This window comes from Moesziomyces antarcticus (genome assembly GCF_000747765.1).
Source record: "Moesziomyces antarcticus DNA, scaffold: scaffold_v10002, strain JCM 10317, whole genome shotgun sequence".
Lineage (NCBI taxonomy): Eukaryota > Fungi > Basidiomycota > Ustilaginomycetes > Ustilaginales > Ustilaginaceae > Moesziomyces > Moesziomyces antarcticus.
In genome coordinates, this window is record NW_014639008.1 from 801,407 (window position 1) to 813,835 (window position 12,429).

At 60.6% G+C, this 12,429-nt stretch overlaps 4 protein-coding genes across 4 annotated transcripts; 2 read left to right on the forward strand and 2 right to left on the reverse strand.

Moving 5' to 3' along the window:
* Nucleotides 1-272: 272 nt before the first annotated feature.
* Nucleotides 273-4,202, forward strand: PAN0_002c1184 (DNA repair protein rad50; the record flags this gene model as incomplete). The annotated part of the gene is made up of 1 exon (XM_014803351.1): nt 273-4,202. One exon carries the CDS (start codon nt 273-275, stop codon nt 4,200-4,202), a length of 3,930 nt encoding a protein of 1,309 aa, XP_014658837.1.
* A 335-nt stretch (nt 4,203-4,537) lies between these two features.
* Nucleotides 4,538-7,609, forward strand: PAN0_002c1185 (uncharacterized protein; the record flags this gene model as incomplete). Its single annotated transcript, XM_014803352.1, has 4 exons — nt 4,538-7,132; nt 7,222-7,272; nt 7,380-7,524; nt 7,593-7,609. The coding sequence occupies 4 exons, from the start codon at nt 4,538-4,540 to the stop codon at nt 7,607-7,609; spliced, it is 2,808 nt and encodes a 935-aa protein (XP_014658838.1).
* Nucleotides 7,610-7,806: 197 nt separating this feature from the next.
* Nucleotides 7,807-10,209, reverse strand: PAN0_002d1186 (cullin-domain-containing protein; the record flags this gene model as incomplete). Its single annotated transcript, XM_014803353.1, has 1 exon — nt 7,807-10,209. One exon carries the CDS (start codon nt 10,207-10,209, stop codon nt 7,807-7,809), a length of 2,403 nt encoding a protein of 800 aa, XP_014658839.1.
* An 853-nt stretch (nt 10,210-11,062) lies between these two features.
* Nucleotides 11,063-12,226, reverse strand: PAN0_002d1187 (ubiquinone biosynthesis methyltransferase; the record flags this gene model as incomplete). The annotated part of the gene is made up of 1 exon (XM_014803354.1): nt 11,063-12,226. One exon carries the CDS (start codon nt 12,224-12,226, stop codon nt 11,063-11,065), a length of 1,164 nt encoding a protein of 387 aa, XP_014658840.1.
* Between the last annotated feature and the right edge of the window lie 203 nt (nt 12,227-12,429).

Genomic DNA, 12,429 nt, shown 5'->3' on the forward strand with positions numbered 1-12,429 from the left:
CCGCTGCTTCTGATTCCGGATGCCCCGCCGCTCCTTCCTCGCTGTCACCTTCCCACGGCCACTGTGATTGCTCGCAGGGGCACCACGCACCACCCTTCGCCTCAATCACGATCGACGTGCACTCGCATCGCAGATCGTAAGCCAGGGACACCAGAGGCTGAACTCCGATAGCGCTGAGGCGCTTAGTTTGGCAGCCACCCTCTCGTTGATCAAAACATCAAGGCCTGCCGTCCTCGCATGACCTCGGCCGCTCTTCGGCCTATCTAGCAGAGATGGCCTCGCTCGACAAGCTCGCCATTCGCGGCGTCCGTTCCTTTGACGACAAGTCGATCAACATCATCCAATTCTTCCAGCCGCTGACTGTTATCGTCGGCTACAACGGCAGCGGCAAGACCACGATCATCGAATGCCTCAAGTATGCCACCACCGGCGACCTTCCACCCAACACCAAGGGCGGTGCCTTTGTGCACGACCCGCAAATGGCCACCTCCAACGAAGTCAAGGCCCAGGTGCGTCTGCGCTTCTATGCCGCCAACAAGGTCCGCATGAATTGCGTCCGCAACCTTCAGGTCTCGCGCAAAAAGGGCGGCGGCCTCACCATGAAGACGCTCGAGGGCCTGCTCCAGATCGCCGACGACGACGCCAAGACCGGCAAGCGCGGCACTCTCTCCACAAAGTGCTCCGAGCTCGACGAGGAGATCCCCAGACTGCTCGGCGTCTCCAGGTCCATCCTCGAAAACGTCATCTTCTGCCACCAGGAAGACAGCAATTGGCCCCTCGCCGAGCCAGCGAGCTTGAAGAAGAAGTTCGACGATATCTTCGAAGCGACGCGCTATACCAAAGCGCTTGACAATATCAAGAGCCTCCGCAAGGACCGCACCAACCAGCTCAAGGTCGACAAGGCAGCGCTCGAGGGGCTCAAAGTGGACAAGGATCGCGCAGACAACATCAAGAGCAAACTCACCCACCTTCAGGCCGACCTCGCGCAGAAAGAGGCCAAACTCGAGGACCTCAACGAAGAGATCCGCATCAAGACCGTCCAAAACTCCAAATTCTACGACGAAGCCACTCGGTTCCGCGAGATCGTCAGCCGTGCCGAGACACTCGAAGAGAAGGAGAGGCTCCACAAGGAGAACATGGAGGCGCTCAAAGCCACCATGACGCCCATCAAGGACAGCGACGAAGACTTGCAGAAGCGCAAGCAGACCTTCCGCGCACAGCTCGATCAGAGCCATGCCAAGATCAGCACGCTCCAGACGCGCATCGCCAAGAGGGAGGACGAGCTGGAGACGCACGAGCAGCGTCATCGCAAGAAGCTCTCGGACAAGGGCGGTCTCGAGGCCGAAAAGCGCGCCCACGTCCAAGCAAAAGAGAAGCGCGAGACCGCCGTCAAGAAGATCAGCACCGAGCTCGGCATCAAGGGCTTTGCAGGCGACGGTCTGAGCGATGCACAGATCCGGTCCTTCGAAGACCGTGTCAAGGAGGACGTGCGCAAGCTCGACGACGAACTCGGGCGTCTACGTGAAGCAAACGCCCAGAAGGACGATCAGCTCACCACTGCATGGCAAAATGCTCGCGCCGAGCTGCGCGCCAAGCAGAACGCGCGAGAGCAGCTCGTCGACAATGTGCGCAAGCTGCGCGAAAAGATCAAGCGTGCACAGGAGGAGCTGGACGGCTATGCGCTCAGCGATGCCGACGTCGAAGCTGCGACGCGCGAACGAGAGAACCTGGCCGCCAAGGTGACCGCAGCGCAGAAGGAGTTCACAGATGCCAACTACGACGAACAGATCCGTCGCAAGAACGCAGAGATCCGCGAGAAGGACGATCTGCGAGAAGAGCGCACCGCCGAGATCAACCTGCTCAATCGACATGCCGAGCTGCGAGCTTCTCTCGCCCTCAAGATGCAGCAAGCAGGCTCGCGCCGCACCAACGCGCAAGGTCTTTTCGACCGCCACAAGGCCTCGATCTCTCAGCACGTCTCCTCGAACGTCGAGCTCTCGTCCGTCGAGAACGAGCTGACCCGGGCGCTGTCAAAGCTCGAGAAGCAGGCTTCCGAAGTCGAGGCGAAGAACGTCGTAAAGAACCGACAGCTTCAGGAGGTCGAGTCGACCATCTCGTTCGCTCGCAAACAGCTCAAGAGCAAAGAAGCGGCGGCGAACGAGCTGCAGCAGGCCATCACTGCGATCCTGTCGCCCGACTTTGACAGCGCCGAGGAAGCGGTCAAGGTCTGCGCAGAGGAGATCGCAGCCGCCAAGGACGAGTATGCATCGATCGACTCGCTCGATTCCTTCTTGAGACGTGTCCTGCGCGAAGCAAAGGGCAAGGGTCACTGCTTTGCCTGCAATCGCGGCGTCACTCCGGGCGAGTACGAAGCTATCGAAAAGCACGTCTCCTCCACCCTCAGCACGAGCAACACAACCGAAAAGAAGAAGACGCTCAAAGCCGACATCGATGGCTGGACCGAGAGGAGCGCCGAATGCCAGACCGCCCTTGCCAAAGATGCCCAGCTCAAGGCCATCCGCGACAACGAAATGTTGGACCTGCGAAAGACGCTGGATGCCAAAGAAGCCGAACTGAAGCAGGTCGCTGCGGCCGCGGAGGAAGCCTCCGCCGAAGTGTCCAAGATCCAGTCCCAGCTCAAGGAGCTGCAATCGCTGAGACGGGTCGGCTCCGACATTGCCCGGCTTCTGTCGGAAGCCGGCGACCTGGAATCCGAGGTGCGCGGCTTGCAAAGTGATCTCGCCACCACCGGCTCGACGCAGACGGGCGAACAGGTGCAAGCCGAGATCGACGAGCTCGCCTCGTCCATCCGAGTGCTCAAGCGAGAGCTCAACGTCTTGCAACAAGACCGCGAGACCAAGCGCACGCTGATCAACAGCCTCGAGCGAGACGCACACCGAGCCGAGGTGGCTGTCATCACCAAACAGCAGGAGCAGGCCAAGAAGACTGCCGTGCAGACGCACCTCGGCGAGATGAGCGCGGACTTTGACGAGCATCAGAAACGCATCAAAAGCCTCGAAGCCGAGATCGAGACATCCAACGCACCGATCCGTCGCGCCAAGGAAGAGTTGGAGACTTTCAAGGCGGAGGCTGGTGAAGCGGAGAACAAGCTCAAGAAGCGAGCAGACGAGCTCGAAGGCTGGGCCAAGCAGATCCGAGAACTCAACGCCGCTGTCAACGCCTACCTCCAACAGCGCGGTGACAAGCGCCTCGAGGAGTGCGAGGAAGCCATCAACACGCTCGTCGAGCAGATCCAAGCCATTCACCGTGATGTCAAGGAGCTCACGGACAAAGCCGCCGAGCTGCAGAAGGAGCTCAACCAGTCGCAGGCCACCGAGCGCAACATCCTCGACAACATTCGCTACCGGCAGCTGGCCAAGGATGTAGCGCAGATCGAGGAGGAGATCAACTCGCTCGACCTCGAGCAGGCGCAGCGCAGCCGCAAGCACTTTGCAGACAAGTACACCGAAGCCAAAGAGGAGGAGAACAAGCTCAACGGTGAAGCATCGCATCTCAGCGGAGAGCTTGCATCTCTGCGCTCGCAGATCAAGGGACGCGAGGCAGAGCTGCGAGACGAGTTCAAAGGCGTGCATCAGAACTACAAGCGCAAGCTGATCGAGGTCAAGACGTCCGAGATGGCGAACAACGACCTGGAGAAGTACGCCAAGGCGCTCGAAAACGCCATCATGCGATACCACGCCATCAAGATGGAGGAGATCAACGACATTGTCCGGTACCTCTGGCAGAAGACGTACCAGGGGACCGACATCGACACGATCCTCATCAAATCGGACAACGAGGGCGCGCGCGGCAACCGGTCGTACAACTACCGCGTGTGCATGGTCAAGGATACGGTGGAGATGGACATGCGCGGACGCTGCTCGGCGGGACAGAAGGTGCTTGCGTCGATCATCATCCGGCTGGCGCTGGCCGAGTCGTTTGGCAGCAACTGCGGCATCCTGGCGCTGGACGAGCCGACGACGAATCTCGACAAGGACAACATCGAGGCGTTGGCGAGAAGTCTGGCCGACCTGATCAAGGAACGCGCCGAGAACAGCCAGCTGCAGCTCATTGTCATCACGCACGACGAGGACTTCTTGACCTTGCTCGGCCAGAACGACGTGCTCGAGTACTACTGGAGGGTCAGCCGCGACGTGCACCAAAAGAGCATCATCGAACGCGAGCGCATTCGCAACACGTGAGGCGGGGCGGCCTTCAATCCCCACTCTTTGTTCCTGTTACGGTAACTTAGTCTCGCTCGTCTCGCAATCGCAGCAGCATAGCATGTGCAGTCCGAGTCGACCGGTGCAGGGACAAACAGAAAGCGAAGCTGTTTTTTCTCGGCCCGGATTTGTTAGATTGGTAGTGTGATGTTTGGGAAGAAGCGTGGAGGTGTGATTTCTGGCCGAGGGTGATGGCCATGCTCTCTTCGAGATCACACTCTCTTGGCATACTGCCAATACCACTCGGGCTGAGCTGGACGCACACGACTGCATCGTCCGTCTCAAGCCACGAGCCCCACCATCTCGCGAGCACAATGCGTCGGCCGGCACCGCCTCCAACCGGCGATGTGCTCGACCTGGACTATGGCAGCGCCGACGGGACGGCAGTGGAAACCAGTCAAGGGGATGTGACAAATGAAACGGCTGACCACGCACGAGGTGCAGATGAAGTCAAATCTTCACACGCTTTGACCCGCGCCAAGCCAGACGAGCTTGTTGGAAGCACCCGCAAGCTTCCTGCAGCGTACGACACCGACGATGTGGATCCCGCAGCATCCTCGACGGGGCCTCCGAGCTTGGGCCCCGTTGCTACAGCCGCTGCCATCTCGGAAGGATTTCAAGTGCCAGCGCATAACCAGGATGCGAATGCTGTCGCAGGGCCGTCTTCTGCAAAGCTTGCGGGAGCTAATGCGGTTACGGACAGTGGCGCAGCTGCGGAAGGCTTGTGGGTTGATTCTGCTCAGCACCACCCTCCGCCTCCGACCTATCCGCCGCCCGCTCTGCCCCACGGCGATGCGGTGCAGGAGCAGCAGCAACTTCCGTCCCATTACGGGTACGACCCAAACCTTCCACACTTGCATCACTCCGCCTTTGAGCCAAATCATCAAGGTTTGCACGGCGGCGTCTATCTCGGCGCGTCTGCGCAGCATCCGATTGCCAACGGCGGCTCAGACTATGCCCAGATGAACCACCCTTTTGTTCCCTACGATCAGCCCTATGATCCTCGCATGCCCATGCCCTTTGGCCCTTTCGCAGCAGGATCCATACCGCCACCATACGCGTTTCTTCCATATCCTCAAAGCAACCCCTATCCAGGAGGCTACGCAGCGCACCTCATGGATCCGAATGCGATGGATGATTCCACTGCGCAGCTGAACCGGAAGCAACGGAAGAAGCTCCTCAAGAACCAGAAGAAGAAAGACAAGAAGCTCAGGGCGCTCTCAGCTACAGCGGCGCCCTTCGATCCTGCTCCAGCCAACGTCGAGCTGGTCTGGACCGAGGATGGCAAGCCCCAAGCCTTGGCCATGATCAGCGAGCTCCATTCGCGCGGAGTGCCTCCGGCTCGATTGGCCGAACAGGGCGTGCCACTTGCGATGATCGAAGTGTGCTGTGCCGAACTTGGAGTGTCCGCACATGTTGCGGGACCGCCAGAGCAGCCTGCCGAACCACCAGCGACGGCGCCGAGCGACACCGAAATCCAGGTGGCCAAGAGGTTGGTGCAGACGACCAAGGCAGAAAACGAGCTTCTGGAAAAGCAAGAACAGGGCGTGCCATTCACACCGTTGGAAGAGCTGCGACGAAAGGCACTGGCTTCCCGACTAGCCAAGGCGGCTGCGGCGTCGACAGCCTCGGCGCAAGAAGGTGCCGATCGGCAAAGCAACGGCAGTAGTCCTTCCTCAGCTGAGACATCGTCAAAGAAGTCGACTGCCTTTGACCGCGTTGCCACCTCTGGCGAAGCCGACGCGCTCGTGTCGCAGATCAGCGGAGTCATGCGTAGCCTTCTGCAACCTGCGCAGCCAGCGGCAGAACAGTCCAGCACGTCCCGAAAGAGGGCCTACCGAGACATCGATGCTGTCGATCCGAGCGATTCAACCTGGGACGGTGATCTTGCAGCGGCTGACGCTGCGACTTCGCCCCTGCCTGTTCGACGGCAACGCATCTCGTACGCCGACAACTTCAGCCGGGCGGCCGTGGCGCCATCTGGCGAAGTCGATCTCAGCACGCCGCTGCCCGAGCTCCCGGATGCAGCGAGGTCGCCTCAACCTCGTCGACCGAGACCTGTGGCAGCCGACTTTGACACGGCCGAGTACGTGCCCAAGCCGCCGAACCGGTTTCTCGACGTGCCGTCGGGCCTCAACACTGTTGTCGACCTTTCCGACGAGGAGCCGGAGGACGCGGAAGTGGCGGCGTTCGACTCGGCGGACGGCTGGACCGAGGTGCGGCCGGCGCTCGATCCACGCCGCGTGCTGGAGCTGCGCCACCGAACGGCGACCGAGCACTACGATACCTTTTGCTCGCTCAATGGTCTGTCGCCTTCGCGCAGGCCGGCCACGCCGCACCGAGACAGCGACGGCTTCGAGAACGACGTTGGTGCGGTGCCGGACGCGCTGGTCGCGCAGATCTCTGTGTCCGGGACGTCGTCCGGTGGACCTAGCACGCCGTCGCGCGAGGACCTGCTGCGCAAGGAGCTCGAGATCAAGCAGCTGATGCGCAAGATTCAGATGATGGAGGAACGCAAGAAGCAGCAAGAGGCAGCAGCAACAGCACCGTCGAGGTCGCCAGCACAGCCTCCCCGCGCGCAAGACGGACTGGACGGCGCCGGCTTGCGGCCCGGTGGTGCGAACGGGAGCCAATCGGCGGTGCAGCCTGCGGACGCGTCGGGTTCGAATCCAGCGTTGAAGGATGCGTCGTCACAAATGGGAAGCACGGCGAGCAGCAGCGTGCGGCTTGATCCTGCATTGCAGAAGCAGCGCGAGCAGCTGCTGGCGCTGCTGGCGAGCCGGCGCAAGAACGTCAGCGCCGCGGCACCACGCGACGCTGCTTCGACTTCAGAGGCGGCCAGGGATGAGGGCGTACCATCGCCAGCTGTTGGCATGGCTGTGAGCGACGCTGGACTGGAGCGGAAGGAGGTGAGTGCGGGCAAGTGCGCTAGTGCTTTTGTGTGTGTGTTGGATCCATTGACCGTTGAATTTTTGCTCGGAACCGGTTTGGCGGGCAGAAGACGCGCGGATCGCGTTATGTGCCGCTGGTTCCGAGTCTGTTTTCGAGTGTAAGTGGTGCTCGTCACACTCGTCGCTCGACAGCAGAGTCTTGCGGGGGGGGGGGGGGGGTTTTTGCGTTTTGACCTTTTTTTGGTTGGTCTGGGGGATTGGTTAGGTGGCGAGTCGGGTGCGTGCGTATCTGCCACTGTCCTGGGGCACGTCATCTGGCGATGTGGACAGGTTGGCGATAAGGTGGTGTCCGCGCGAGGCAGATGGCGCACACTGCACAGACACACGATGCACCCAACGCCATGCCAAAGGTAAGTTCCCCAAACCTTCAAGGGGAATGTGGTCAATGACTAACACAGCTTGTCTGTCGGTGGTGCAGAGTTCAACGCAGAGTGACAACGCAGAATGATGCACAAGTGAGAGGTAGGTTGTTGATCCCCACACACGCGCGCACGGTTTGGACTGTTCGACATACGGTTCTCATCGTCCCACCCACACACGCACGCGTAATGCAAAATGGCAATCTTCACAATCACACACACTCCCAAGCGTTGTTTTCGACTGTGATGGATGAAGATTGCAACTGGAGTAAATCAGGCAAGGTAGGAGTAGGTGTCCTTCTGGCCGTCTGCGCGTTCGAGGTACTCCTTGTCGATCAGCTGGTCGATGGCTTTTTTGATGTCGGGCACACGTGGGGTGAATCGCGAGCTGACCTGGGCGACGGTCTCCTGGATGAGCGCCTGATGTTTGATCTGCTTCCTACTCTTCATGATGCGCACGATGGTCGCCTGGAGCAGCAACCTGCGATCCTCGTCGACCGTCTTGAGCACGTCGTTGCTCTCGATCTTCTGCTCGCTCTTGATGGGCAGGTTGAGATTGACGCGCAGCTTCTTGGACTTGAAGTTGACGTTGAGCTCGTACGACTCGTCGCCCGACGTCTGCAGCACCTTCGCCTTGGTCAGCATCGCAAGCACCGCCTTGAGCGTCGCATCATTCAGCCCCGTTGCTTGCGCAAGCTGGCTGCGCGACAGCACGTCGTTCGTGTTGAACTGCAACAGCACCGCCGTCTGGAACGTCGAGGTCTGGAACTGCAGCTTCTGCTGCAGGTAGTTGGCGCGCACCTCGTTCTTGCTCAACTGCCAGAGCCACGTCAGCTTGCGACCCGAATGCTTGGCACTGTAGTGACGCTGGAAGCGCTCGTACGTCGGCAACAGCTCCGTCGGAATGCTAAAGTCCGTCGTGGGCGCCTGCAGCGGCCAGAATCCGTTGGCGAGGACGAGCGCGTAAAAGTCGACGTCCAACTCGGCCTTGTCGTGGTTCTTGGCCATGGTCTCCTTGAAGTGGTCGTTGAGCTCCTTGGACAGGCCCATGTCGGTGAACATGCGCGCGAGCTTGGCCGTGTATTCGAACCCACACGCCTCCTTGAGCCGCGAGATCATGTTGGCCTCTGCATCGTCCGACGCCGAGGCAAAGTTGACCAGACGCTTGGCGAGCATCTTGGAGTAGAACTTCTGGAAGACGTCCTTGTCCTCGATATACTTGAACACCACCATGACGTCCGAGAGCGCCTCCTCGAGCGAGCTTTCGGCCGACGACTTGTTCGACTTTTTGAGCAGCGCGTCGGTGTGCTTGGCGAGCAGCTCGGGCGACTTGGACGTTGATGTGCCCGTCGCCTTGTTGCGGTTGACAAAGTCGCGACACGCCTTGTCGAGCGCCGCGAGGAAGCCTGCCTCGCCGCGGAAGGCGACGTTGATGGTGTTGAGGTTGGCGCGGTGCGCCTCGAGCAGGGCCGATGTGTACGCACCCGGGTCGAGCGAGTCGCTGGCAGCAGCACCACCAGCAGCAGCGGCCGCGGGCGCCGCCGATGTCGAAGCCGAAGCGCCGTTGGCAGCCGCGCTGGGCTCGGATCCGCCGACGACCTTTTCGACGGCTGCGAGGCCGACGCGCTTGACGTGCTGCTCGAACTTGGTGCGCAGCGGCTCGAGACCCTCGGGGATGCGCGAGAGGAGCGTGTAGATGCGCGACAGATCGTCGGCGTGGTCCCTGTCGAGCAGCTGCTGGAACTCGTCCCATAACATGGTCGAGTGGCGGCGCACAAGCACGCTGTCGCACGTGGGCACGAGCTTGGTGCGCGTGGAGGCGTGGAGGTAGAGCTCGACTCGGTCCTCCTCCTCCTTGAGTCGGGTCTCTGCCTTCTTCATGTAGTCGGTGGCGGTGTTCTGCGCCACAAAGGCGTCGGATTCAGCGGTGTAGTACGCCTCGGTGGCCTCGAGGAAAGGCTTCTCGAACTCCTGGCGATAGACGTCGAGGTTCTGGCGGTTGGTATCGGTCTCGTCGAGGCCGAGCGAGACGAGCGAGTCGACGACCTTTTTGACGAGCGATGCTTCGATGACCTCGCCGTTGCGCTGCTTCTCGATCTGCTTGAGCAGGGCGTGTACGAGGCGGCCCTTCTGCTGGACGTAGCGGAACATGTGCTCCTTCCACTGGACGAGCGCGAGGATGTAGACGGTGTAGACGTACTTGCGGCCCTCGTCCTTTTCGCGCTTGACCCAGTGGCGGTTGAGGTATGCAAAGAGGCGGTGGACGAAATTGGCGCCGGTGGTGTAGCGGTCCCACTCGGTGGCGTAGTAGCGGAGCAGGGGCTCTTCCGAAAGGCCATCGGAGCCCTGGCGGACCTGCTCGAGGTGGGTGCGGAAGTAGCCGATAAGGCAGTTGTAGAGCTCTGCGCCGACGAGGTTGGTGCCTCCTTTTGAGCCAAAGGGACCGGAGGAGCGGCCCAGGACGGTTGAGGAAGAGGCGAGCGATGAGGAGGTGAAGTGGTTGTAGGCGACGGTGTAGAGCTCCATGTAGCGAGGATAGGTCATTCCCTCCTTGAGACGAGTCATCATGAGGTCGATGCCTGGCTCGAGGAAGCCCCAAGTTGCCTTTGCATCGTGCACGGCGGGCAGACGGGTCTGGCCGGCGGCGGCGGACGAGGAGGCAGAGGCGGCAGACATGGCGGCTCAGGCCTGAGCAGCTTGCCTTGGTGGTGTGCAGATGGCGGTTCGATGGAAGAGCAGTCGGCTGTTAGGCGGAACGCAGGGAAGCGAGAATCGATGGATGGCGAGGAGGCGCAGGCACGACTGCCTGATGAGGATGTGATGGACGGAGGACGCAAGCACGGCTTGAGGTCGTCAGGGACGGAGAAGGAGCTGCGTTCAGGTTGGCCAGAGCGAATCGCGCCAGAGATCGGATGCAGGCCGATGTGATGGTGGGATGGGATGCAGATGGGTGGAGAGACGGAAATGTGCCGATGTGCTTCTTGACGCTGGCATGGCGTGGCGAAGTGATGGCTGTCGAGCAATCTGACAGCGGCGCCTCGAAAGCGAAGCTACGGCGGCTCAGCGCGTGTGCGCATCGTCAAAATCCGGGCTGCAGAGCGCAGCTCTACGACTTGGCCGGCAATCATCCGCACGCGCTGACAACGGCCCACGCGACTCCACAGCACTTTCGGAGCTACTTTTTCCACGCCCGGCCCAAGCGGCAGTGAGAGTGACGCTGCTGCTGCTGAGCCTCGGTGGAAGCCCTGTCGTGATCGGGTCCAATCCTCCACATTTCGCCCCTTTGGCTAATTTGTAGGCTGTGACGTAACTCTGCTCTAACATTGTTTTCGGAGCGCTTGATCTCACCAGCAGAGCCCGACCCTTGAGCCCATTTACCGATAATGAAGTCGCAGACTGTGATCAGCCCGAGTCACAGGGGAGAAGTGGTGTCCGTATTACAAGGATAGTACCGGTGAAGTTTGCTGCAATAGTGACGAATGACGAAGCGTGGTGGCAGGAAAAAGCGTTGGCGAGCGCCGGACTAAACTTAAAGCTTGATGCCAGTCCAGATGGTGGCGACACCGAACGTGAGATCCTCCCATGCGCCTGCAACATCCTCGCTGCCTGGTGCGCTGCCAGATTCTGCAGGGAAGCCGAGACTCGTGGCGGTGGGCGAGCCGGGCAGGTGGAAGCCCGCCTCCTTCATCATCCTGGCAAACTGCGGCTGCGTCGGGAATCGCTCGATGGACTCGACCAGGTACTGGTACGATGCGCGGTCGCCCGCCAGCATCTGGCCCAGCGGCGGAAGCACGTTGAAGCTGTACTGCTTGTACGCTTCGGCCAGGAAGGGCACGTTGACTTTGCCGAACTCGAGGCAGCTGAACACGCCGCCCGGCTTGAGCACGCGGTACGCCTGCTTGAGCACCTCGTCAATGTGCGTGCAGTTACGGATACCAAACGCCATTGTGAACAGGTCAATCGACTCGTCTGCGATGGGTTCGCTGATCAGCGGTGGCAGGTACGGCTGCTTGCTGTTCGGCCCGCGCACGGGCTCCGGTGGCACGGGCATGCTCGAGTCGAGCTGCTCCGCATTGCCCAGCTGGAACGTCACCTGCGGCCCGCCCCAGTACATGGTCTGCTTGAATCGCTTCTGGCCTTCCTTGAGCATGCTCGGGTTGATGTCGAGCACGGTAACGTGCGTCTCGCGGTCAAAATGCTTGGTGCGCGCGTGGTCGAGGATGCGCAGCGCAATGTCGCCCGTGCCTCCAGCCACGTCGAGCACCTTGATGCCCCCGCGAGGATCGAGCTTCGACACAAAGTGGTCCTTCCACAGCCTGTGGATGCCCAGCGACATGGCATCGTTCATCACGTCGTACTTGGATGCCACAGATGAGAACACCGAGGCCACCATCGACTCCTTCTCCTCTTCCGCCACCGTCTTGAAGCCAAAGTGCGTCTGCTTGGACTCGGATCCGACGCCCTCCGTGCCAAAGTTCGCGGCAGGCCTCGAAGTGCTGAATGTGCTCGATGAAGCGTCGTTCTGCTGCGGATGCGAAGATGGGGGGAAGTTGCCTGTGGGTGGTCGATCCGAGCGGCTGTAAGGGCTCGAGGCAAACGTGCGCGACGACGTAGCCACCGATTGACGCGGCGCATTCGAGGCAGCCGACAGCGTCGACCGCAGTGCCGACAGCGTGTACCTCTGTGCCACCATGTTTATGAATGAATGAGCCGAGAGTGTGATGGTGAAGGTGGCGTAAGAAGATGTAGAAGTGCAATCTTCCGGCAGACGGAGCGAAGCTGCCGACTTTCTGCCCTTTTCCAAAGATGCGCAGCAACCCACCCAAATCTGACCCCGATGGCGATTCCCCCGATTTGCTGCCATCTGTCGGATCTTCCAAAAAGCAGCGCTGTTGC